Below are 27,262 nucleotides of genomic sequence, written 5' to 3' on the forward strand. Positions count from 1 at the left end.
CTGTGCTCAGTCCTGCCATGGTGTATGACCTGTCACATAAAACTGTCTTCCACAACTTCATCTTAGCAGAATTTGGGTATTCCTCACCCAGTTATAAGCCTTCTACACAGCTGTTTCTGTTTCATTTAGGCTGCATTCACACCTGAGTGTTTTTTTAGCGCAAATCTAGAAGACGATCAACAAGCAATATCACATTAATTTTAATAGCCCCTGTTCAGAATCAGAAGTGAACAGGGGCCATTGAAATGAATGGGATTTGGCTTGTTGAGTGTCTTCGAGATTCGAGCTACAAAATGGCATGAATGCAACCTAAGGCCCCTTTCACATGGGCTTTCCGATCTGGTCCGCCTGTCAGTTTTTAAGGCGGACCTAATCAGATGCTCCATGCAGCCCTATGGAGCAACGGATGTCAGCGGAGACATGTCCGCTGACACCCGCTGCTATCCGATCCGATCCTGTCCGTGAAATCCGGACGGATGGAAACCCTATTTTCCATCCATCAAGAGGATCGGATAAAATCAGATGAAAACTGACAGGTTCTCATCCGATTTTCCAGCTCCATCTCTGCAAAGTAAGCAGAGATGGAACTGTAATCCGCCTGCTCAGCAGGGATCGGCGGATCGATCCCCGCTGAGCAAAACTGAGTCAGTCGGGCGGAAAGCCGTGTGAAAGGGGCCAAAATGTGTTTCAGCCTACATATAAAATTGATGATCATTACTACCTGCTTGGTATTTTTGGTTAATCATACACCTGACTCTAATCCTACAAAATCCCTGACTTTATGCAAGTGTAAGAATTGATATTGGTTTGAAGCCAAATTAGGCCGGACACGCCTCGCTCCACAAGAGAGGTCCCGTCGCCTGAGACTGGGCCTGTGTCTTTACTGCGGAGCTGGTGGTCATATGATAAAATCCTGCCCCGTCCGTCCGGGAAACTCTCGGGTCTAGGTCGCTCAGAGGGAGGCGATCTAGACCAGAATCTGAACTCTGCCACCTACCCTCGATTTGTTATACCCGTCTCTATTCATTGGGCCCTAAATTCATATAAAGTTTCTGCATATGTAGACTCTGGAGCAGCCGGGAATTTAATTCAGCAGTCTTTGGCCACTGAACTGGGCATTCCTCTAGTTCCCCTGGCTATGCCTCTAGCTGTTTCGGCAGTGCATGGCTCGACCTTGGCCTTCGGACCCCTACGCTATAGAATAGCCTCCATCACCATGCATGTCGGTGTCCTTCATCGGGAGGAAGTCTCCTTCCTGATACTTGCCAAGTCTTCTAGTCCCATCATTTTTTGACTTCCATGGTTGAAGAATTACTCACCTTATCTGGATTGGAACTCTGGCCAAGTGTTATCTTGGGGGTCGCAATGCCATCAGACCTGTCTCCCTAAGGTGTCTCCACCTCTCCTTGTACCTGTGGCTGAGGTCTCTACCTCTCCAATTCTTCCTCGGCAGTATCTGGCCTTCCAAGATGTCTTTTGCAAAAAATCTGCTGACAGTTTGCCTCCTCATCGTCCCTACGACTGTGCGATTGACCTCCAACCCGAGGCTTCACCACCCCGAGGTAGAGTCTACCCTCTCTCCATCCCGGAGACCCAAGCCATGTCCAAGTACGTCCAGGAAAATCTGCAGAAAGGATTTATACGTAAATCCAATTCCCCTGCTAGGGCTGGGTTCTTCTTTGTGGAGAAAAAGGATGGTAAACTCCGGCCCTGCATTGATTATAGAGGTCTCAATGCCATCACCATTAAGAATCGGTACCCGTTACCCTTGATTTCCGAACTTTTTGACAGGCTACGAGATGCTCATATTTTCACCAAGTTGGACCTCCGTGGAGCATACAATTTGATTAGGATTCGAGAGGGAGATGAATGGAAAACCGCTTTTAACACCAGAGATGGGCACTATAAATATCTTGTAATGCCTTTTGGCTTGTGTAACGCCCCAGCTGTCTTCCAGTACATTGTTAATGACATTTTTTCTGATCTCCTATACGTTTGTGTCCTCGTGTATCTGGATGACATACTCATCTTTTCTCCAGATTTGAACACTCATCGCCAGCATGTTTGTACGGTTCTTCAACGTCTTCGGGACCACCGCTTGTATGTGAAGTTGAAGTGCCTCTTCAGGCAAACCCAAGTTCCTTTCCTAGGCTACAAAGTCACAGATAAAGAGCTGCTTATGGATCATGCCAAACTTCAGGCCATCTCCAACTGGCCTCATCCTTCTGGCCTAAAAGCTACGCAACGGTTCTTGGGATTCACCAATTTCTATCGCCAGTTCATCCCTGATTACTCCTCTCTGGTGGCACCCATTACCTTCTTGACCTGGAAGGGTGCCAATGCCAGAACCTGGCCTCCTGAAGCTGTCGAGGCTTTCCACAAGCTCAAATCGGCCTTCCTATCGGCATCTATTCTCAAACGTCCTGACATACTTCAGCCTTTTTCCTTGGAAGTAGATGCTTCGTCCTTGGGAGTGGGGGCCGTCCTTCTCCAAAGGCATGACAGTAAGCTCCGCCCCTCATCTACTCATCGTATTCTGATCTATACCGATCATAAGAACCTCCAGTATCTGCAGTCCGCCCGACGTTTAAATCCCAGGCAAGCACGATAGGCTCTCTTTTTTGCCAGGTTTAATTTTGACATCACCTTCCGGCCCGGCTCCAAGAATGCTCGTGCGGATGCCTTGTCCAGATCATTTGATGTTGCTGACTCCGAGTGTCATATTGAACCTGAACATATTATTCCTGCCAATTGTTTCCTGGCCTCCACTCACCTTCAGTCTCCACGTATCCCTCCTCCCGGAAAGACCTTTGTGAGGCCCTCCCTTCGCCCCAAGCTTCTCAAATGGGCACATGACTCTAAACTCTCTGGACATCCTGGTGTGCAACACACCTAAACTAAACTCTCTGGACATCCTGGTGTGCAACACACCTGTGCCTTTCTGCTTCGTTACTGCTGGTGGCCCTGACTCCGGAAGGATGTTGAGGAATATGTCCAGGCTTGCTCCATTTGCGTGCAGTCTAAGTCTTCTACTTCAGCTCCAGCAGGTCTCCTGTTACCTCTACCTGTTCCAGATGTACCGTGGCGCTGCATCTCTATGGACTTTATATCAGAACTACCCCCATCAGCGGGCTCCACCGTTATCTGGGTGGTGGTGGACAGGTTTTCTAAAATGTGTCACTTAACTCCACTTCCAGGCCTACCCTCTGCTGTCACTTTGGCTTCCATCTTCATTAGGGAAATCTTTCGTCTCCATGGGATGCCCTCACACATTGTCTCAGAGAGAGGAGTTCAGTTTATGGCCCGCTTCTGGAGAGCCCTGGCCACGTCATTTGGAATCAAGTTGGATTTCTCCTCAGCTTTTCATCCGCAGTCAAATGGTCAAGCGGAAAGGGTTAACCAGAATGTGGAACTGTATCTTCGTGCCTTCATTTCTGCCCATCAGGATGATTGGGTAGACCTTTTACCCTGGGCAGAATTTGCCCTCAATAACCATGCTAATGCCAGCACTGGTGAGTCTCCCTTCTTCACGATATTTGGCCGCCATCCTTCAGTACCATTTCCTGTTCCGATCTCTGCTGAGGTGCCGGCGGCTGCAGAGGTGCAAGGGTCTCTCAATTCTATCTGGGCAGATGTTTCCAAGAATTTACATCTGGCAGCTTCCAGGTACAAGGTAGCTGCAGATCGTCATCGCCGTGTGAGCCCCAAAATTCTCCCTGGTGATAAGGTTTGGCTCTCTACCAAGAATATCCGTCTCAGGGTACCCTCTATGAAGTTTGCTCCCCGTTTCATTGGTCCCTTTACAATCCTCTGCCAGGTTAACCCTGTCGCTTTTAAGTTCCGTCTCCCGTCACATCTAAAAATCCCCAATGTTTTCCATGTTTCTCTACTTAGACCATACATCATCAATAGGTTTTCTCTAGGTTTAGGTCCTATTCGTCGTCCTTCTCCAATAGCCAGTACTTTGGATCAGTATGAAATCAAGTAAATCTTGGATTCCAAATTCTCCAGGGGCAGGCTCTTGTATCTAGTGGACTGGAAAGGATATGGTCTTGAGGAGAGATGTTGGATTCTTTCCACTGATGTTTCTGCACCTCGTTTGGTGAAACTTTTTCATCAGAAGTTTCCTCTCAAGGCTGGTCCCAAACGAGTGGGGAGGCCCCGTAAGAGGGGGGGTACTGTCACAAGTTAGCCTATAGTTTTGTCTGTATATTCTTACCTCCTTTCTGCAGTGCTTCTGTCTTGCCTCCCTTTACATGTGGTGTTTGGGCTTCTATGGGCGTCGCCTGCTCCACTGTGGATTATATCCTGTTCCTGTCAATTACTTCCTGGGTCACCTCCCTGTTTGCTTCCCTATATATATACACATGCTCAGTGCACTGCTCCTTGCTTGAGCAACATCGCTGTTCTCTGAGCTCCCATCTGTGTATCCCTTGGCTATTGTATCTGATCTCCTGTGTACCGACCCGGCTTCGTTTCTCCGTCTATGTTCATCTGCTGCCTGTACTGACCTCGGCTTGTCTCTTGGATCTCCTTATAGTCTCCTGTTTACCCTGCACACGCCAGCGGTCTCCACATCCTCAGCTGGGCCTACCTGGGGGCTGCGACCTGGTTCCAGTCTGCTGCAAGTCCATCCCCACCATCAGGGGCCCTGGTGAAGAAGCAGGCTGGGGCTTAGACTCCGCGCCCTGGGGAATCCTGAGCTGGGGATCTATAAGGGCTCTCTACCACAGACTCGTTGACAATATTCATGCCCCTTGAAATGTTCCACAATTGGTCATGTTAGAACCAAAAACATAAATGTATTTTATTGGGATTTTATGTGATAGACCAACACAAAGTGGCACATAATTGTGAAGTGAAAGAAAACCGTCGGTTGGACTTACCGGTAATGGTGTTTCTACGAACCTTCCAGGACAGCAAACATGTGAGAGATGAGAGGCTCCACCGTACAGGAAACACAATCAGTTCACAGCTGTTAAAAGGTCCCACCCTTCTCCCTCAGTTGTAAAAAAGTAGTTCTCCAACCGATTCACAAGGGATGTACAATCACTTAGGTACTGTACTTACCACCTATGTTTACATTCTTTCATCACCCTTTTAACAGGGAGGGAAGTAGGCCTGCCGTCCTGGAAGGTTCGTAGAAACACCATTACCGGTAAGTCTAACAGGCGGTTTTCTCCTCTCACCTTCCAGGACAGCAAACACGTGAGAGAATAATAAAGTAACCACAGGCCTACCTTAGGGTGGGACCACTGCCTGTAGTACCTTTCGGCCAAAGACAAGATCTTGTTGAGACAGCACCTCTATTCGGTAGTGCTTCAGAAAAGTGTCATGGCTGGACCAGGTGGCTGCACTGCGAATCTGTTCCCAGGATTCTCCCGCTTTTTCGGCCCAGGATGTTGCCGGTGCTCTTGTTGAGTGTGCTTTCAGCTTTGCTGGCACAGGTACACCTGAAACCTCATAAGACATGGTAATGGCTTGCCTAATCCACCTGGAGACTGAAGGTTTTGTCAGTCCTTTTCTTGGTCCAGAGTAGGAGTAGAAGGCGATTAGATCTCCTAAACTCCCTGGTCCTCTGTAAATAAGTGAGGAGGCATCAAACAATGACATTTAATTTATTTTTAATTCCTAGGATTATCACAAAAGGATGGTAAAATAATTTCCCGCTTCCTGGGAAAGGAAGATGCTACTTTGGGCAGATATAGAGGATCTGGCCTGAGAATAATCCTATCTGGGAAAACAGAAATGGTTCTTTAATTGAAAGACCTTGTAAGTCCCCTGCCCTTCTGGCTGTCGTGACAGCTAATAGGAAGGCTCGTTTTAGGGACAAAAACTTAAAGGGAAGCTCTTCTATAGGTTCAAAAGGACTTCTAGATAACACCTCTTGAACCCTTGTTAGGTCCCAAGGAGGGAGCCTGTCTCTAGCGACAGGGGTAGCTCTATCCCTGGCCATCAAAAATCTTTTAACTAAATAGCAATAGCAGGTCTGGGAGGTTCGGAAGCTTCCAAGGAGGTGCTACCGATAACGCTTTCAGGGTCGCAAACCATGCCCTCCTTGGCCACCAAGGTGCAAACAGGAGTAGGCGAAGGCCCGGGGAACAACTGAGCTTCTGTAAAACTTGAGGTATAAGAGTTAGGCTAACTCGAACTGCCATGTTTGGGCCAGAGCATCTAGGCCCGACATCCCTCTTTCCCCTGAAAGGGAAAATAATCTCTTTACCTTTCTATTTTGTAGGCTGGCAAATAGGTCTGCTTCTGGGCAGCCAAATTTTTGGACTAGTGTCTGAAATACCTTGGGATTTAGCTCCTATTCTTATTGGATGGTGACTGAGGAAATCTGCTTCCCAGTTGCTTTCCTCTTTTATATGAATTGCCAACTGGGAGATCACTCTTCCTTCGGGCCAGCCTAGGATTTCCTGGGCTAGTACCAACAGGAATTAGGACCTAGTACCTCCTTAGTGATTCAGATAAACTACTGTTGTAGCATTGTCAGAGCAGACCTGAATTTCCACGCCTGAAATGGAACTCTCAAAGGCTTTTAGGGCTTCGCCCACTGCTCTCTGAGTTCTCTGAAGTTGGAGGAGGCCTAGGCTACTTCCTTGTCCCAAATGCCCTGAGCTTGGGCTCCTTCTAGATGAGTCCCTACTCCCAGGTGCTTGCACCTGTGGTGACCTTCAGAGGGCTTCACTAACACCAAGGTCTGTCCTTTTCCACATTGCTTGGAATTGACCACCACTCCAGGGAGGTTTTTACCTGAGGGGTGAGGATTACCTTTTCGTCCAGAGACTCAACCTTTTTGTCCCAGGAGGAAAGATGTAAGAATTGAAGGTCTCTTGAGTGTATCTGGCTGACATGAGCCCCAGAACTCTCAGGATCTCTCTCCTGGAATACGAGGGGGCGACCCCCAACCTTTTTACTGAAAAGACGACCTTCTCCAACTTTTCCTTTGAAAGGAAAAGACTTTGTACCGTGAGTCTATCCGGTACCCTAAATAGGTCTGAACTTGGGCAGGCTCCAGGGATGACTTTTCCCTGCTAATCAACCAGCCTAGTGTCTGTAGGACTGTTAACACCTTCTGGGTGTTTTATCTCACTTGGTCCACTGATGGATCAGCAGATCGTCCAGGTAAGGAATCAAGGCTATTCCCTGGAGATGAAGATAGGCCACCGCCTCTGCCAGGATCTTGGTAAAAATCCTGGCTGCTAGACCAAATGGGAGTGCTCTGAACTGCCAATGTGCAGTCCCCTCCTTGGTGACCACCACAAATCTCAGAAAGGCCTGGTGTTCCGGATGAATTGGAACATGCAGGTATGCATCCCTTAGATCCAGAGTAGTCATAAACGCATCTTTCAACAGATTTTTGCAGACTGTATAAATACCTCCCATTGAAAACCTTTTGTACTCTAGGAACTTGTTTACATTTCTAAAGGTTTATGATAAGGCAGTATTTTCCAGAGGGCTTGGGTATCACGAACACGTGTGAATAAAAGCCTTGGTAAAGCTGGTTTTCTGGCACGGGAACTATCACTACTTGTTCTGCCAGTTCTTGAATCCCATACAAAAGGGCTCTTCTTTTTAGTACATCCCTTGGATGATGAGTTAAAGTCACTTCTAGTGGGGGTATGGAAGAAAATTCTAGGCGGTAGCCTTCCTGAATGAGGTGATGAATGTATGGACTGACTGAAATCTCCTATTGGGAAATGAAATGAGACAGTCTGCCCCCCACTTTGACTCCTGCGTCACTTAGTATCTTTGGCGCTTGAGCCTGGAGAGGGGAAGAGCAAATTATTCTTTTGCCTACCTCTACCAAAGCCCCACTTATTGGTTTTTTTTTTTTTTTTTGCTCTCTGTTGATTTTGCCCCTGGGGGGCCACGAAAACATTTCCTATATCTCTCCCTTTTGGGCTTGCTTTGAAATTTCTTCCCTTTCTCAGAGGATCTGGACAATACTTCATCCAGGCCTGAGCCAAACAGTAAGGATCCTTCAAAAGGTAGCCTGCAAAGCTTCACCTTTGAAGTAAAGTCGCCTTTCCAAGCTTTAACCCAAATGGCTCTCCTAGCTGAATTAATGAGAGCTCCAGTTTTAGCTGAGGCTATCACTGACTCAACTGCTGCATCGGCCAAGTAGGTGACAGCTTTCCCTATAACTGAAAGGGTATCCAGCAGGTCCTGTGACTTATTCCCCTGTGAAAGGTGCTTTGTAAGCCTTTCTATCCAGAAATCTACATTCCTAGCCACGCAGGTTGCAGCCAGTGCTGGAGCCATAGTGGATGAGTTGGCATCCCAACTCATTTAACCGAGATTCTGACTTATGGTCCATGACATCTCTGATTTTCCCTGTGTCCTCAAAGGAGAGGTCAGACCTCTTAGTCACTTGAGACAGGGAGGCGTCCAATTTTGGACTTTTTAGGAATTTTTGCACCTCCTCCTCCTTAACCACTTTACCACCGGAGGATTTTGCTGTCTTACGTCCAGGCCACTTTTTTGCGATTCGGCACTGTGTGAATTTAACTGACAATTGCGCAGTGGTGCAACGCCGTACCCAAACGAAATGTACGTTCTTTTTTTTCCCACAAACAGAGCTTTCTTTTGGTGGTATTTGATCACCTGTGCAATTTTTTACTTTTTACGCTATAAACAAAAAAAAGCGACAATTTTGAAAAAATAACAATATTTTTCACATTTTTTTATATGAAATCCCCCCCCCCCCAAAAAAAAAATGTAAAAATCAAAATTTTTTATCATTTTAGGCCAATTTGTTTTCTGCTACATATTTTTGGTAAAAAAAATCGCAATAAGCGTATTTTGATTGGTTTGCGCAAAAGTTATTGCGTTTTACTAACTAAGGGAAAGATTTCTGTCATTTTTGGTGTTTTTTTTTTTAACGAGTAATGGCGGTGATCTGCGATTTTTTTCGGGACTGCGACATTGCGGCGGACAGATCGGACCCTTGACTGACATTTTTGACACTTTTGGGGGTACCAGTGACATTACTACAATAATCAGTGCTATACATATGCACTGTTACTGTAAAAATGACATTGGCAGGGAAGGGGTTAATTTTTATTGGAGAGGGAGGGGTTAATGTATGCCTGGTGCTTACTAATGTGTGTGGGGGGAGGTGACTGAGTGACACAGGGACAGATCGCAGGTTCAGCTATGCTGAACCCTGCAATCTGACCCTGTCTGTCACTTAGGAGATCCACCCGCTTTGTTTACACAAGCGGGCGGATCTCCACACTCGATTCCCCGACGATCGGGGAAGAGCGGCGGTGATCACCGCCGCTCCTCCCCTGGCCCGACTCCCGCTGTAGCTGAATACAGCGGGAGCGAGCCTCCGGCGCCACGCGCGCCGCCGAGAGAGGGGAGTGTCTGGTGACGTAGGTCTACGTCGCCAGACGATAACGAACCACTTTGCCACAGTACAGTCAACGTGACTGGTCGGCAAGTGGTTAAAGGGGAATCTCCGTTTCCATGTCTTTAGTCTAACCAGACCTTTTTCAGGAAACTGTCATTCTTGAAGAATTAAATCTTTCAAGGATTGGTGAACAGGCAATACCTTGGATTGTTTTTTAACCAGTCCTTTATACATCTTATCCTGTGCCGAGTTCTCCTTGGGGGGTTCTGGGATTTCTGCTGTAGCATAAACAGCTTGAAGGAGTGCCTCCAGATTTTCCAGACCAAACTGATTTCTGTTCAGTTTGGTCTCTTCTACCTCACTATCTGTGTGCACATCAACCTCCTCCCCAGAGCTAAGCTGAGACTTAGCCTGACTTTCTGCATTCCCTAGGTCTTCCTCTTCCCTTGCTTGAGCAGGGGGGAGAACCTGTGAACCAGGCAAAAAAGCAGATGGGCCTGCCTTGGAAAGTAAACTCTTCTAAGAAGAAAGGTCCTCTTTAGGGGTTAGCTCACCCGGTTCTGTTACCTGGGGGAAGCTACAGAGGTGCGGAAGGACTGGATAGTGGCTAGCATTTCCTCCTGCATAGACTTAAGGAAATCTTTCATTAACACTGAGGCCTCCTTACCAGCCAGTTTGTTAATACACCTACAACAAAAGGGCTTGGTGTGAGACCTAGGCAGTCTCTCTCTGCAATTACCACATTTTTAGAGGAGCTAGTGCCAGCGGATACGGGGGGCGCTTTATCAGAAGCCTCCTGGGTCCCACCTGGGAATTCTGCAAAAGACAAGGAGATAACAAACCTATCACTCTACCTGCCCCATAGTAACTTGGCTACAGGCCCCGCTGATGGAGAGCAATGGGAGCTACCAGAGAACTAAACCTGACACTGGTATCAGCCCCAATCAGAAAAGAAAACGACACTTACCGGGTTCTGATCTGCTTTTTTCTGTAGTCATCTGAACTGACCTTCCCTCCTCCATGAGGTGGGTTGCGGAAGGTTGCGTTTTTTGGCAGCTTCCCGGCTCCTTGTGGCTGGAGAGTCTGCCTTACTGCCGCCATGTGGGTCCGGCGTCTCCTCCATACTCTCTTTCCTCTTCTGGGTCGCGCTGCGCATGCTCCGCCTTTCCTGCACAAACCGGAAGTTCCAATTTCAAAGCGAGGCTTGGAGTGCGCTGTCCGGCGGGTTTTTTTTAAATTCCGGCTGCATGTGAACTCCAACTGAATGGCCAGAAGGACCAGAGGAGACCCCTGCTGAATAGCAGGCTACAGGCTCTGGAGGGACCACCACAGTGACCGACTGCCTGTACCTTGGGGCAACCTGTGAGAAGCCTAGAAGGCTTGTAGGTAGAGTGTGGCCTTTACTGGCATTGCTGAACCTGCCTCAGAGGGGGACCATCCAACACAGAGTCTTCAGGTCAGAGAAAAATAAATAAATGTTTTGCTGTGGGAGAAACCCAATCAAACTGAGGGACAAGGGGAATGGTGGGGCCTTTTCATTTGCAATAATTTTTATTAGGTTTTCAAAATAAGTGTAACATTCACCAACAAATGTTGTCAAACAATTCAAATGCAAAAGGAAAGATAAAGAAGTCATAAATAACACAAGCAATAGTGGGTCAGTGGACAGCAAGAGCACATGAAGAAGACATGGCAAAATGGGAATATAGCACGTGTGCCAAGTAATCTACTCGAAAAATAATAACTGTTCCCAACCCAGATAGCAACCAGAAAGTCCAGGGCGCTCCAGAAAGGTGGACATCCCCCACCGCCCACCTGGCCTCAAACATCTCAGGGCCTTGGGGCGAGAAGGCGGACGACGCCAGTAAGGCCGCTGAAAACTATGGCCTCATCATGGCTGAATCACAGAAATAACCAAAAGGGACTAGGAAAGGAGAGACAAAGGAGAAAGTAAAGGAGGAACAACAAAGAAAATAAGCAGAAGGGGGAAGAAGGATCAATCCAAGAGTGGGCAAGTACAAGGATGGGGCCTTTTTATAGCTGAAACTGATTGTGTTTCCTGTAAGGTGGAGCCTCTCATCTCTAACGTGTTTGCTGTCCTGAAAGGTGAGAGGAGAAAAATGATTTTCACATTTTTTTTTAAATAAATATCTGAAAAGTGTGGTATTCAGCCCCCTTTTACTTTGATGCCCATAACTAAAATCTAGTGCAACCAGTTGCCTTCATAAGTCACCTAAATAGAGTCCACCTGTGTGTAATTTAATCTCAGTATAAATACAGCTGTTCTGTGAAGCTCCCCTTGCGGCTCAGTGCGGCACACCCCTGGAGATGGTACAGAGGGTGTGGCGTCCCAAGTGGCACGGGTTACCAGCTGCAGGCAGATAGGTAGAACCAGGAGCAATCCTAGAGTGAACTGGAACAGGCTGGAACCACAGCAGGGTAGGAGTCTTCAGGGGCTCTTGAGCAGGCGGGCTACCATGTGCCAAGGAATAGTCTCTGTTAGCGGAGACATTAACTGGCTGAGGTCTGGGACTGGAGCAGGCAGCGGGAACCGTGGTACAAGCCTAGGTCATGCACAGGAGGCAACCAGAATAGCTGAGGTCTTGAAGCAAGCTAGGGTCATACACGGTGGGTAACAGAAGCACGGTCAGTGGAAGAAGCCATGGGTCAAACCAGGAGCAGGAGATCAAACGGAATCTGGAACAAGCCGAGGTCACAACAGGAAGTCCAAACAGGAAACGGGAAGCTGAGAGATAATCCAGCAATGAGTCTGATCCTATGGCCACCTTTCATAGGCCAGCAGAGGGAGGTGTCAATTGAGGCAGGAGCGACCATTGCTATTACTGGCAATGTTGCCAGTTCTCATACAGGCATTTTCCTGACGGGCCAGCAGAGGGCTGTGTCGATTGAGCCAGGAGCATCCATTGCTATTATTGGCAATGTTGCCAGTTCTCCTATGGCCATTTCCCTGACACCCTCTGAGGTTTGTTAGAGAACCTTAGTGAACAAACAGCATTGTGAAGGCCAAGGAACACACCAGACAGGTCAGGGATAAACTTGTAGAGTTTAAAGCAGGGTTAGGTTATAAAAAAAAAAATATCTCAAGACTTTGAACATCTCATGGAGCATTGTTGAATCTATCATCTGAAAATGGAATGGGTATGGTACAACTGCAAACCTACCAAGACATGGCTGTCCACCTAAACTGACAGGCCAGGCAAGGAGAGCATTAATCAGAGAAGCAGCCAAGAGGCCCATGGTAACTCTGGAGGAGCTGCAGAGATCCATAGTTCAGGTGGGAGAATCTGTCCCCATGACAATTATTAGTCGTGCACTCCACAAATCTGGCCTTTATGAAAGAGTGGAAAGAATAAAGCCATTGTTGAATGAAAGCCATAAGAAGTCCCAGTTGTAGTTTGCGAAAAGCCATGTGCGGGACACAGAAAACATGTGGAAGAAAGTGCTCTGGTCAGATAAAACCAAATTTGAACTTTTTGGCCTAAAAGCAAAACGCTATGTGCGGCAGAAAACTAACACTGCACATCACTCTGAACACGTGGTGGCAGCATCATGTTGTGGGGATGATTTTGTTCAGCAGAGACAGGGTAAGCTGGTCAGAAGTGATGGGAAGATGGATGGAGCCAAATACAGGGCAATCTTAGAAGAAAACCTGTTAGAGGAGTCTGCAGAAGACTTGAGACTGGGGAGAAGGTTCACCTTCCAGCAGGACAACTGCATTAAACATACAGCCAGAGCTACAATGGAATGGTTTAGATCAAATCATATTCATGTGGTAGAATGGCAAAGTCAAAGTCCAGACCTAAATCCAATTGACAATGTGTGAAAAGACTTGGAAATTGCTGTCCACAGACTCTCTCTATCCAATGTGACAGAGCTTGCGCTATTTTGCAAAGAAGAATGAGCAGAAATGTCACTTTCTAGGAACGAAAGGTGGTTCTACAAAGTATTGACTCCGGGGGGGGGGGGGGGGGGGGCTTAATACAAATGCACACCACACTTTTTAAATAATTTATTTGTAAAAAAAAAAAAAATTGAAAAACATTTATCATTTTCCTTCCACTTCACAACTATGTGCCAATTTTTGTTGGTCTATAACAGGGGTATGCAAACTGTGGCCCTCCAGATGTTGCAGAACTACAGGTCCCATGAGGCATAGCAAGACTCTGACAGCCACAAGCATAACACCCAGAGGCAGAGGCATGATGGGACTTATAGTTTTGCAACATCTGGAGGGCCACAGTTTGCACATCCCTGCTCTATAACATAAAATCCCAATAAAACACATTCATAACAGGCACACCCTCCCACGGTAGCAATGTGGCTGCGAAAAGTGGCACATATCAATGAAATGGACGACCTCGTTGCGACCGACAGGGGCACCAGAGAGAAGTTCCTCAAACGGTGGTTCTATTGGCATGAGTTCAGCTTCTCCGATGAATATAAAACTTTGCTCGCTTAGCTGACTGTTGGCGGACTGGGTGACTATCTTCCCCCTCCCTCCCTTCCATTTTAACCTTCTCCCCCCTTTTTTTTTTTTTTTGCTCTTTCTGCTTCCTTCCCACTCCCTTCCCCCCTTCTGCACTGTATTCTCCCCTCCCTTTCTCTGTACTAATGCTTCCTCTCTTTCGGGACTTTCTTTCCCCTAGGCGTACGTACTCTACCTGCCTCTAATAATTTAGGAGTGGGGCGGGCCACCGGATCGGTTCCTCTCTGCCTCCACAGGCCGGCCATTTGATAGATGCCGGCGGAGGTTGGGGTTTGGACCTTTTTTGGAGGGCCAACGCCCTGTATTCAGCTCTTAGATCTTGCCTTATGTGTTTATCTCTGTGGGATCACTTGTCCTGAAATATGTTTTTGATTATTCCCTTGTACATTATCTTCTTCTTGCACATTGTTTTTGGACTTGTACCACTGCTCATACATATGTTGTATGCCTATTCCTTTTTCAATAAACGTTGAATTTATAAAAAAAAAAAACACATTCATGGTTTTGGTTGTAACATGACAAAAAGTGGAAAATGTCAAGGGGTGTGAATACTTTTTCAAGGCATTGTATATTTTTGAAAGCATTCCTACTATACAGCATTTCTTTACACCTGCTTAAAATTCTTGCACACTACTGTACAGTTGGGCAAAAAAGTATTTAGTCAGCCACCAATTGTGCACGTTCTGCCACTTAAAAAGATGAGAGAGAGGCCTGTAATTTTCCTCATAGTTACACTTCAACTATGAGAGACAGAATGGGGGGAAAGAATCCAGGAAATCACATTGTAGGATTTCTAATGAATTAATTGGTAAATTCCTTGGGAAAATAAGTATTTGGTCACCTACAAACAAGCGAGATTTATGGCTCTCACAGACCTGTAACTTCTTCTTTAAGAGGCTCCTCTGTCCTCCACTCATTACTTGTATTAATGGCACCTGTTTGAACTTGTTATCAGTATAAAGACACCTGTCCACAACCTCAAACAGTCACACTCCAAACTCCACTATGGCCAAGACCAAAGAGCTGTCGAAGGACACCAGAAAAAAAATTGTAGACCTGCACCAGGCTGGGAAGACTGAATCTGCAATAGGCAAGCAGCTTGGTGTGAAGAAATCAACTGTGGGAGCAATTATTAGAAAATGAAAGACATACAAGACCACTGATAATCTCCCTCGATCTGGGGCTCCACGCACGATCTCACCCTGTGGGGTCAAAATGATCACAAGAGTGGTGAGCAAAATCCCAGAACCACACGGGGGGACATAGTGAATGACCTGCAGAGAGCTGGGACCAAAGTAACAAAGTCTACCATCAGTAACACACTAGGCTGCCAGGGACTCAAATCCTGCAGTGCCAGATGTGTCCCCCTGCTTAAGCCAGTACATGTCCGGGCCTGTCTGAAGTTTGCTAGAGAGCATTTGGATGATCCAGAAGAGGAATGGGAGAATGTCATATGGTCAGATGAAACCAAAGTAGAACTTTTTGGTAAAAACTCAACAGGTTGTGTTTGGAGGAGAAAGAATGCTGAGTTGCATCCAAAGAACACCATACCTACTGTGAAGCATGGGGTTGGAAACATCATGCTTTGGGCCTGTTTTTCTGCAAAGGGGCCAGGGCGACTGATCCGTGCAAAGGAAAGAATGAATGGGGCCATGTATCGTGAGATTTTGAGTGAAAACCTCCTTCCATCAGCAAGGGCATTGAAGATGAAATGTGGCTGGGTCTTTCAGCATGACAATGATCCCAAACACACCACCCGGGCAACGAAGGAGTGGCTTTGTAAGAAGCATTTCAAGGTCCTGGAGTGGCCTAGCCAGCCTCCAGATCTCAACCCCATAGAAAACCTTTGGAGGGAGTTGCAAGTCCGTGTTGCCCAGCGACAGCCCCAAAACATCACTGCTCTAGAGATCTGCATGGAGGAATGGGCCAAAATACCAGCAACAGTGTGTAAAAACCTTGTGAAGACTTACAGAAAACGTTTGACCTCTGTCATTTCCAATGAAGGGTATATAACAAATTATTGAGATGAACTTTTGTTATTGACCAAATACTTATTTTTCCACCATAATTTGCAAATAAATTCTTTAAAAATCTGACAATGTGATTTTCTGTATTTTTTTTTTCTCATTTTGTCTCTCATAGTTGAAGTATACCTATGATGAAAATTACAGGCCTCTCTCATCTTTTTACCCACTTGCTGACCGCCGCAAGTACATATACTGCGGCGGTCAGACCCGTGCAGGCAAAGTGACGTATGGGTACTTCACTCGCCTGCGAGCCAATAGGGGGCGATGTCCGCCGGTCACTCGCGATTGTCCGGTACAGAGGGAGAAAGGCAGGCGGTTAATGTAAACAAAGGCGGCTGTCATTTTCCCATGTGTAAGTGCAGAGATCATACGGTCCTGCTATGTAGGATCGTATATCTCTGTAGTTACACAAACAGCCACATCCCATAACAGTTAGAAGCATGCCCCTAGGGACCCTCCTTCTCCAATAAAGTTAACCCCTTCCCTGCCAGTGTCATTTTTACAGTAACAGTGCATATGTATAGCACTGATTACTGTAGTAATGTCACTGGTACCCCCAAAAGTGTCAAAAATGTCAGTCAAGGGTCCGATCTGTCCGCCGCAATGTCGCAGTCCCGCAAACAAAATTGCAGATCGCCGTCATTACTCGTTAAAAAAAAAAAAAAACAATAAAAATGACAAAAATCTTTCCCTTAGTTAGTAAACGCAATAACTTTTTCGCAAACCAATCAAAATACGCTTATTGCGATTTTTTTTTTACCAAACGTATGTAGCAGAAAACAAATTGGCCTAAAATGTTAAAAAATTTAGATTTTTACATTTTTTTGGGGGGAATTTCATATAAAAAAAATGTGAAAAATATTGTTATTTTTGCAAAATTGTCGCTATTTTTCTGTTTATAGCGCATGATCAAAAAATAGCACAGGTGATCAAATACCACCAAAAGAAAGCTCTGTTTGTGGGAAAAAAAGGACGTCAATTAAATTTGGGTACAGCGTCGCACGACCGCCTAATTGTCTGTTAAAGTCACGCAGTGCCGAATCGCAAAATAGGGCCTGGTCAGGAAGGGGGTAAAATCTTCCGGGGCTTAAGTGGATAAAGAGGAAGTAAACCCTCCTCTGCAACTTCTACCTATAGGTAAGCCTATATATTTACCTTCGATGCAGCCAGTGACATCACTGACGCATGCACTCTGAAGGAACGGCCACTGGTGCCATTCCTTCAGAGCCCGTGCCGTGACCGTCGGCTCCCGCACGGTAGTGACGTAATCGCGGGTCCAGCCAATCAGATGGCCGGACGCCGCGATCCCGGAAGATGGGCGACTGAACATGTCGCCGTCATACAGGTAAGTGGGCGGCACGGCGGGGGCTCGTTCTAAGGTAAGTATTTCATAATGAGCTAGTATCTGATGCATACTAGCTCATTATTGGTTTCTCTTTCAGGTTGGAAAAAAAATAAAAATTTTTTAATGAGTTTACAACCTCTTTAAGTGGGAGAAAATGCACAATTGGTGGCTGACTAGATACTTTTTTGCCCAACTGTATGTCAGTAATCAATAATGCAGTGCGCAGAGGTCAGAAGGAAGTAATGCAGAGGTCAGTAATCTGTAACGTGGTGTGCTGAGGTTAGTAGTAAGTAATGTGGCGTGCAGAGCTCAGTAATAATGAATGCAGTGTGCAGATACTAGTAATAGATAATGTGTTATGCTGAGATTAGTAGTAAATAATGCAGTGTACAGAGGTCAGTAATAAGTAATACAGTGTGTCGCTATCCGTAATGAGAGTTAACCCTCCTCAGGGTTAGGTTCCTGCTATGCAGAGCAGCACAGGGAAGGGGCTGCAAGAAATGTATTACTACTTGTTTTTCTGCTCCTCCTCTCACTTCCATCCAAAGCAACTGTATGGGACACAAGTGTGAGGAGGATAGAAGGCCCAGCTCCAGTACAAGTAGTAGTAAATATCAACAGCCACTTCCCTGTGCTGCTCTGTACATAAGGAGAGGAAGTACTTCTGATTGCGCATTGCTGCGATCGTTGGGTAGATCCCTGTTCTATAATATTCCCCCTTCATTACTCTTCCAGCAGCTACATAAAAGATTATGTAGAAAGGTGAAAGGAGGGGTGAAGGAGCTGGGCCAGCACAAAAGCAATAGGTCACTCCCAGAAAAAAAAGAGAAGGCTATAATAGCAAGGAGGGAGGGGGTATGTTCTAGGCTAGGGGTTTGACTCTTTGAAGTAGTCAGATTTGGTAGAAAGTTCAGAATCTCATTGAAGGCAAAAGAATTCCAGAAAGGCAACTCTGGGAGTAAGCAATTGAAGTGGCAGACTTTGTGTTTTTACCTCTAATGTTTTAGGTTAGTGACATACTCCATTCGGGGTATTTAGAGACATTATCTATAAGAGGTGCAGTATGAAGAGGCCAGCTGTGCGGACTGTTTTGTCACCATGTCCTTTTCCTGCTTTCCCCAAGTGACACCCAATTAAATGAGAGCTCTCTCCGGCCTGAGCCGTGTTATCTAGTGCTCAGACCCTCCTGAATCTCCCAGGCATATAGCCTGCTCGTTACTGACAGTTCTAATATTTCATGGGGAATAAGGGGAAATCGTAGATGTCACACACCAGCAGAAAACAACAGTCCCCATAGCCGCCAGGACACAAAATGGTGTCTGACCACACAGCGCTCGCTCCCAAGCCTTTGGACGGGAACCGCCCCGAGCGCGCACCCAGGTGGGGCTCCTGTGGGCGGGGTGTACGCATGCGCCTGTCTGCGCGGTCTCGCTGTCACTTCCGGCTGTTTGTCCGGGAAGCGGATTCGGTCGGAACGGAAAGCGCGGATCCCGGGAGCCGGCCCACCCATTGCACAGGCCGCTGTTGCCATGGCCCGGGATTACGACCATCTCTTCAAGCTGCTTATCATCGGAGACAGCGGTGAGAGCGCCTGCCAGGGATGGTGGACATGGGACCATTCTGGGAGAGGCCCCTCTGGTCAGCTGCAGCAGCACCGGGTACAGGGGGAGGAGTGACCGCTGGGGGCTCCCCTCTGTTACCTCACCCCGGACTTGGTTGTCAACTCTGGAGATGTGACTTAGTGCCCGGCTGTCTGCAGACTTGTCACTGCCTGTGTCTTCCTGATCACTCCATACAGCGAAAGGGAAACTGACACCGGGGAGGGGATAGGTACCGGCTGTCTATAGCTAAGCAGCTCACCTACCTTGTGTGACCCCCGCCATGGGGAGTGTAATTGTACTAGAAGGGTTCAATGGTACAATGGCAAGTGTGGCTACTAATAGGGGTGGTGGAGCCCATGGAATGCTGGGTATCTTGGTACTATGGGAAGTGTGGGATCTGGCCCCTAGGTGTCCAGCAATAGGTTGGGGGGGGGGGGGGGTGTTATGGGAGGACATGGGATGTTAGATGTATTGATGTCAATACTACATGTCCTGTATTACTGCAGGGGATAATGGGTGTAATGATACCATGGCAAGTGTCATAGGACAAAGGATGATGGGTGTAATGGTACTATAGGAAGTGTGGGAGGCCATGGTATGATTGGGTATAATGGTACCATGAGGAGTGTGGGAGGTCATGGGATGTTGGGTGTAATGGTACTATGGGAAGTGTGGGCGGCCATGGCATGATGAGTGTAATGATACAATGGGAAGTATGGGAGGCCATGGCATGATGGGTATAATGGTACCATGAGGAGTGTGGGAGGTCATGGGATGTTGGGTGTAATGGCACTATGGGAAGTGTGGGCGGCCATGGCATGATGAGTGTAATGATACAATGGGAAGTATGGGAGGCCATGGCATGATGGGTATAATGGTACCATGAGGAGTGTGGGAGGTCATGGGATGTTGGGTGTAATGGTACTATGGGAAGTGTGGGAGGCCATGGCATGATGAATAAAATGATGCCATGGGATGTTGGGTGTAATGGTACTATGGGGGTATAATGGTACCATGAGGAGTGTGGGAGGTCATGGGATGTTGGGTGTAATGGTACTATGGGAAGTGTGGGCAGCCATGGCATGATGAGTGTAACAATACAATGGGAAGTGTGGGAGGCCATGGCATGATGAGTGTAACGATACAATGGGAAGTGTGGGAGGCCATGGCATGATGGGTATAATGGTACTATGAGGAGTGTGGGAGGTCATGGGATGTTGGGTGTAATGATATAATGGTACCATGAGGAGTGTAGGATGTTTGGTGTAATGGAGCTATGGAAAGTGCGGGAGACCATGGTATAATGGTACCATGAAGAGTGTGGGAGGTCATGAGATGTTGGGTGTAATGGTACTATGGGAAGTGTGGGAGGCCATGGCATGATGAATAAAATGATGCCATGGGATGTTGGGTGTAATGGTACTATGGGGGTAATGGGTATAATGATACCATGGCAAGTGTGGGAGGCTGTGATATGACTTAATGGTACTATGAGGGTGGTGGAGCACATGGAATGCTGAGTATATTGGTACTATGTGGGTCTATTGGATGATGGGTGTGATAAATACTATAGAAAGCTGCCCCGTGTGTCCAGCAATGGGATAAGAGGTGTGATATTGTGGCGGGAATATGGGAGGACATTGGATGTTAAATGTATTGATGTCAATTCTACATGTCCTGTAATAAGGCAGGGGTTGATGGGTGTAATGGTACTATGGAAAGTGTGGGAGGCCATGGGATGTTGGGTGTAAAAGTACTATGGGATTTAATGGGTGTAATGATACCATGGCAAGTGTGAGAGGCTATGATATGAGCTAATGATACTGTGGGGGGTAATGGAGCCCATGGAATATTGAGTGTATTGGTACTATAGAAAGTATGAGTGTACAGGATGATGGGTCTAATGATATTATGGAAAGTGTGGTACCCGGCTAGTGTCCAGCCATGGGATAGTAGGAGTGGTGTAACTGGGGAACATGGATTTTTTGGTGAATTGATATCAATACTATGTGTCCTGTATTAGGGCAAGGGATGATGGGTGTATTGGTACTGTGAAGCATATGGGAGTCCAAAGGTTAATGGGTTTAATGATGCTATGAGAAGTGTTGGAGCTTGCCAGTATGTGTGAACCCATGGAATGAGAGGTTTGATGATGTCTGCACTGTGATGAGTATAGGAGACCGTGGAATGTTGGTTGTGTTGATGTCAGTGTATTAGGGCTGTGGATGTTGGGTGTAATGATACTATTGGAAGCCAAGTAATGTTGGGTGTATTGGTACTATGGGATGGAAGTCTACAGAATGATAGGTCACATGATACTATGAAAGTCAGGTTCCTGGCCAGTATGTGTACAACCATGGGATGAGAGGTGTGATGATAGTACTATGTATAGGGAGCATTGGAGTACATGTTATAGTAGGTGTATTGATGTCAATACTACATGTCCTGTTTTAGGGCAGGTGTAATGATGCCAGTACAATGGGGAATGTGGGTGGCTTTGGGGCTTTAGGTGTGTGTGGTAGGCACTCAGTACATGTTTTGTGTCTGGCCATGGGGTGCTGGGTGTAATGATGCTCATACTACTATGGGGATTGTCAGAACTGGATATAGTTCTATACATGTTTTGTCTCTGGCCATGGGATATGATGGGTGTAATTATGCCATTGTGTGTTGTGTCCAGCCATTAGATGGTAATTGTACTGAGGCCAATACTGTTGGTGGGAGAGCTGACCAGTATGTGTTTTGTGTCTGGTCATGAGATAATGCCAGTACTTTCGGGAGTATGAGAGTCTTTGGGATGATGGGTGTACTGATGCAATGGGGAGTATGGGAGCTGGCTACTGTGTGCTCTGTTAGGCTATGGGATTGTAAAAGTAATGGGGAGTGTGGGTGAACATGGGATGATGGATGTTCTGATGCAACTAAGCATTCTGCTTCTGCCAGTGGGGTGGTAAGTGTAATGATGCCCATACTATGGGTTGCTTCAGAGCCAGCCAGTACATACTCCAGCCGTGCAATTGTGTTGGTATGTGTTTTGTATTCATTTGTGGGATGATAGGTTCAATAATGCATTTAAGTAGGGAGTTTGGAAGGCTATGGGGTTATAAGTGTGTGGGATCTGGTCAGTACATTTGCTGTGTCTGGTCAAAGGATTACAGGTGTAATCATGCCAGTATGTGTTCCGAGTCCAGCCAAACAGTGTAGGCGTATTTTGGGGAGTGTGGGAGAACGTAGGATGTGCCTTTCCATGAAATAGTAAGTGTAATTACTGGGGGGACAGAGCTGACCAGTAAAACCAAATTTTGTGCATGGTCGTGGGATGATGCATAAACACAGCCACTGTCTTCCAACATGACATCCGTGTGGATGCATGTCCCCAAACTCACCCAGGGTGCGTTCAGGGCTGTGCACTCACATGGATGTCATATTGGGAGCAGAAGCTGTGTCCTAATGGGCAACAATAGGATTGCAACTGCTGGCATGGGAATGCTTCCAACACCTGTGCATCACCATGCGACACAATCCTACATGGGGCCTTTGACTCACTAGCAACTCTGTTATTATTTATGCTGTGCAGCTTATACTTATAATGCTTGTATTTTTTTTCTTCATTTTTAGGCCATTCGCACCTTGAATTTTGTACCTCAAACCTTTAAAGGCTAATTCCATTTTTAAGACCTTGTTACGTGTCACATCCATATTTTGGGTAAAACATAGTGCCAAGCAGGCTCCCCTTTCTCCACCATCCCCAAAATAACCACCCCTCAACAGAACACAAGAGTGTTGATCGCTACATTTGTAGTCAAATGACATTTTCTGAAGCTCTCTAATAGCCTGTACCTCAGTACAGACATACATCCGGAGAAAGGGTCTGCATGATCCATTGCATCTGCAGTCCACTGATCACAGTTGCAGTGCTTTGCAGATTAATTTTCCCAAAAATTATAAATGTATTTATTTTTGTTTTTAATGCAAATCTATGTGGATTTATTACAGGGCTCAACAAATTGCAGGCACCAGGTCGCCATGGCGACTAGAAATTGCAGCCTAGCCCAGCTGCTCGGTGTGAGCCTTCACTGTTGTTCCACTGATCACAGGGGAGGGTAGCCGGACTTGGCTGGGGATTCGGCTTGATTGCTGCCTTACTATAGAAGAGATCCAGTTGGGACCCGGGGGGGGGGGCGGGGGGAGTTAGTCAGCTTTGCTGAAGTGATCCAGCAGTACCCGGCCTGGGTGTCAACCTTGAATCCGCATCCAGACCCCCAAGGCGGGATCCGCAGCCCAGGGAGATCAGCTTGTAGGGAATTCAGAGCTTGGAGGGTCAGAGGGAACCTGCACAGGGTGGGGGGATGGAGAAACTACGGGGGGGGGGGGGGGGTGAAATGCTGCAGTTGCTCCTGCAAAATGTCAGCTAGGTGAGCAGCCTCATCCTTGCCCACCAGTGCCACCTCATCAACACACATCAGTGCAGTCTATTGGTGCCCATCAATGTCTCAAAAAATTATAAACCTTTCTTATGGATACAGTGTTGCATGACGGCGCAATTGTCATTCAAAGTGTGACAGCACTGAAAGCTGAAAATTTGCCTGGGAATTAAGTGGACAAGAGTGCCCAGTAGTTAAAGTGGTTAAAGCGGAGTTCCACCCTGGTTATACATTTCTTTACAAAAATACCCCCGGGACAGTCAGGGCTAGCACATTCCACAATGGCTAGCCTCTGATCTGTCCCGGGTTGCACTTACCTTTCAGGAGATATACTTACCTTGAAATTGTCTTCTCCAGCGCTGCCATCTCAGGTGTGGGCAGCTTGAAGCCAGCACGATCCTCTTCCGCGTCCTCTTCGGTCCTCTTCCTCCTTCTTCGGTCCCACGATGCACTGCACCGGCCCCGACGTCACTTCCGGGTCGCGCGCGTCATCCCTCCACAGCTTCTGGGCATGCCCAGAAGCTGTTTAGAAGGGGATGACGCGCGCGCCCCGGAACTGACGTCGGGGCTGGTGCAGGCGCAATGATTCCTGGGAGCTATGACGTTCAGCTCCCAGGAATCATTGCAAAAGCCAGGAAGTGACGAATCGCCGTGGCCGCCGAGGGGAGGAAGAAGGAAGTAAGGTGAGTATATTTTCTCTAAAAGGTAAGTGAAAAAAAAAAAAAATTGCGATTATCCATTTGTTTTTCAGGTGACCGGGAGCGAGAAGATGGAGGTAAGTATAAATTTCGGGTGGAACTCCGCTTTAACATCTAAGAAAAACAAAAAAAAAAATTTAGCTCTGCTGCTTACCCACAGCGGAGCTAAAGTGTTTATTTATTTTTTTTGCTTCACATACCGGCACCTCCTGTGTAAATCTGTCATGGATTCGTAACGATCATCAGGGCTACATAAGTGTAGGGGCTTTACCGCTGAAAATAAAGTTTTCTTAGTTTAAAAAAAAAAAAAAAAAAAGGTTAGCCAATTAGCTGGCTCCTAGATTCCTAGCAAACTAGTCAAGCCCTGATTTATTACTTTTCTGAAAAATGGGGGCATAGCTTTTAACGTTGGCCTTCATGTTTTAGTAAAGTTGAAATAGCTCATTTGGATCAAGCTTCAGTAAGATGTAGCAACTGTGTGTGCTGTATGAACTTTATGTAGCCTCAGATACATGTCAGACATCAGGAGTTCCTGCAAAATAAGTGTGACTAATGCACACTTCCCATAGCGCTTGCTATATGAAAAAATAGATGTGCTAGTGATAAGAATGGATCATACAATATATACCATACATGTGCTAAATAAATAAATCTAATCCAATTATTTATAAATAAAATGCATAGTACATGTAAACAATCCGTAACCAATAGTGCAAGTCAGTATTCTATAAATACAATAAACCAAAAGCATGCAGTTTTGCAGTGCTACATAGTGTCCATAAATTTGTATTTAGGTTCCTTAAACATATAAAGAAAGTGCTTCTTGTGCTCAAAGGTAGGAAACAAGTAGAGCATCCACCGATGTTCCTCTTAGTGAATGAGTGGAAATCGGACAGAAAAACACCCCCGAAGGGTCAATGAGGTAGGTGAAGTTCCTACTCGCCAGATGACGTTGATCTTGCTTGCCTTATAGCAACAAGCTTAAGTGGCTCCCCGTGGCCAGATAGGCGATATCCCTCAGGTAGCAATCCAACTGGTTCCTTGCTTTAAATGGGTTGGTAGAAGATCTTAACTACCCTTGGCAGTAAAAAGGAGAACAGACTTCTCATAGTGAATTCCATTAAGGTGAATTATTGCCCCATCTTGGGATATTGCAACAAAATGTTCCAAAAAACATATACAGAATGCGACATACAGTTTGTATATGCGGTGGTGCCGGTCTGAAAGTACAGGACACGCAGCTACTTCTGGAGAAAATGGAAGTACAGTTGTTAGGTGTGGGTAGGATAGGCTTCTCTGAAGAGTAGGGTTTTCAGGGATCGTCTAAAAGCTAATGGAGTAGGAGATAATTGGACAGATTGTGGCAAGGAGTTCCATAGGATTGGAGAGGCTCTGGAAAAGTCCTGGAGGCAAGCATAGGAGATAATTAGGGGGCTAGAGAGCAGGAGGTTTTGAGAGGAATGAAGAGAGCGATTAGGTTGGTATTTTGAGACTAGGCTAGTGATGTAGCTGGGGGCTAAACTGTGGATGGCTTTGTAAGTTGTTAGTATTTTGAGTTTAATTCGTTGGTTGAGCGGAAGCCAGTGGAGGGATTGACCGAGAGGAGTAGCGGACACTGCGTGATTGGTAAGGTGGATGAGTCTGGCAGCAGCATTCGTGATGGCTTAAAGGGGAGGTAGCCCATGTAGAGGTAAGCGAATGAGAAGGGAATTGCAGTAGTCGAGGCACGAGATGACCAGGGAGAGAACTAGGAGCTTTGTTGTGTCATTGGTTAGAAAGGGGCATGTTTTGGAGATGTTGCGGAGGTTAGGCGACAAAATAGAACCACCATCCGTCTGTTTTTGGCGGACAGGATCAGATGGCAGCAGATTACAGCTCCAAAGAGGAGACTGAAGGGTCCGATCAGGTCTGCCTGAAAAACTGACAGGCGGACCTGATCAGACAGCCCATGTAACAAGGGGCCTTCCGCTGTGTGGCTGTGGCATGGCGATGAGAAAAAAAAAAATATATATATACATATAAAATTTATATTTTTTTTAATTGAAGAGAAAAAAAAAAGAATTTTTATTTTTTTATTTTTTTTTTTTAAATTTAAATTTTTATTTTTTTAATTTAAAAAAATTAATAATAATAACCACATTCCCTGTCCACTTACCTTTAAGCAAAGGTAAGTGGACAGGGAGATGAAGCCTGCAAAAACTTCCATCTCATCTCCTCTTGGGAAGGAGATGGACAGGCAGGGGAAACAGCCATTAGTGACTGCTTGTCAAACTCCCGGCCACCACAAAAGGGCGCCAGTTCCCTGTTCTCTCACTGAAGAAGGCCGAAAAGCCGCGGCCTCAATTATCGGATGCCGCGGTAATCCGTGCACTCGGGGAGGGGGGGGGGCGCAAAAGGGACAGGACACCTCCTGCAGTGCGCCCCAGGTGCCAGGTCGCTAATGCGACCTGGCGCCTGGGGTTTGTCGAGCCCTGTGCTAGTAAATTAGTGATACGTGAGGAGATTGAGGGAGTGAGCTGAGGGGTTGATAAATAGATATGGCTATCGTCAGCGTAGAGATGGTATTGGAAGCCATGGGAGGCTATCAGCTGACCCTGAGAGGTGTAGATTGAAAATAGGAGAGGTCCAAGAACAGAACCTTGGGGGACCCCAACAGAGAAAGGAAGAGGAGAGGCGGAAGTAGAATTGTAAGTAACGCTAAAGGTGCGGTTGGATAAGTAGGAAGAGAACCAGTGAAGAGTACAGTCACGGAGGCCAAAGGCGTGGAGTGTTTTGAGGGGGGGGGGGGGTAGTCAACCATATTAAAGGCAGCAGAAAGGTCCAGGAGTAGGAGTACAGAATGGTGCCAATTGGTTTTGGCCGTTAGTAGAGTTGTTAGTTTTAGGAGAGCGATTTCTGTGAAGTGTTGAGGCCGAAATCCAGACTGAAGGACATCAAGAAGGCTATTCTCGGCAAGGTGGTCGCTCAGGCGATTGTAGACCAGACGTTCAAGGAGTTTGGATAAAAAGGGGAGCAAGAAATAGGTTGTAGTTTAAGGTTGGTTGGGTCCAGTGAGGGCTTTTTAAGTATGGGGCTCACTAGTGCATGTTTTAGAGAGTTGGGGAAGATGCCAGAAGAGAGGGAGAGATTGGCTCTATTCTATGTTCTCTAACCCACATCTTCAGAGGGTGAACGTAACATTTGCTAGGGAACAGGATCAAGAGGGCAGGTGGTTAGCTGGACGTTTGCAAGTAGTTTACCAATCTAGTCCAGCCCTCAAAATTTCCACTCGCATGTGGCGAGTGGAATTAAAGTGAGGG

The 27,262-nt window shown here is 46.6% G+C and overlaps 1 protein-coding gene across 1 annotated transcript in view; it reads left to right on the forward strand.

Annotated features, from left to right (window-relative positions):
• Positions 1 to 18,645: 18,645 nt before the first annotated feature.
• Positions 18,646 to 27,262, forward strand: part of RAB35 (RAB35, member RAS oncogene family) — a 55,112-nt gene continuing 46,495 nt past the window's right edge. Inside the window, exon 1 of the mRNA XM_082243172.1 lies at positions 18,646 to 18,821. Coding sequence (XP_082099298.1) covers positions 18,770 to 18,821 — 52 coding nt within the window. The 5' untranslated portion in view covers positions 18,646 to 18,769. The remainder of the gene's footprint in view (positions 18,822 to 27,262) is intronic.

Source organism: Pelophylax lessonae (genome assembly GCF_965119305.1).
Source record: "Pelophylax lessonae genome assembly, chromosome: 1".
Taxonomy (NCBI): Eukaryota; Metazoa; Chordata; class Amphibia; order Anura; family Ranidae; genus Pelophylax; species Pelophylax lessonae.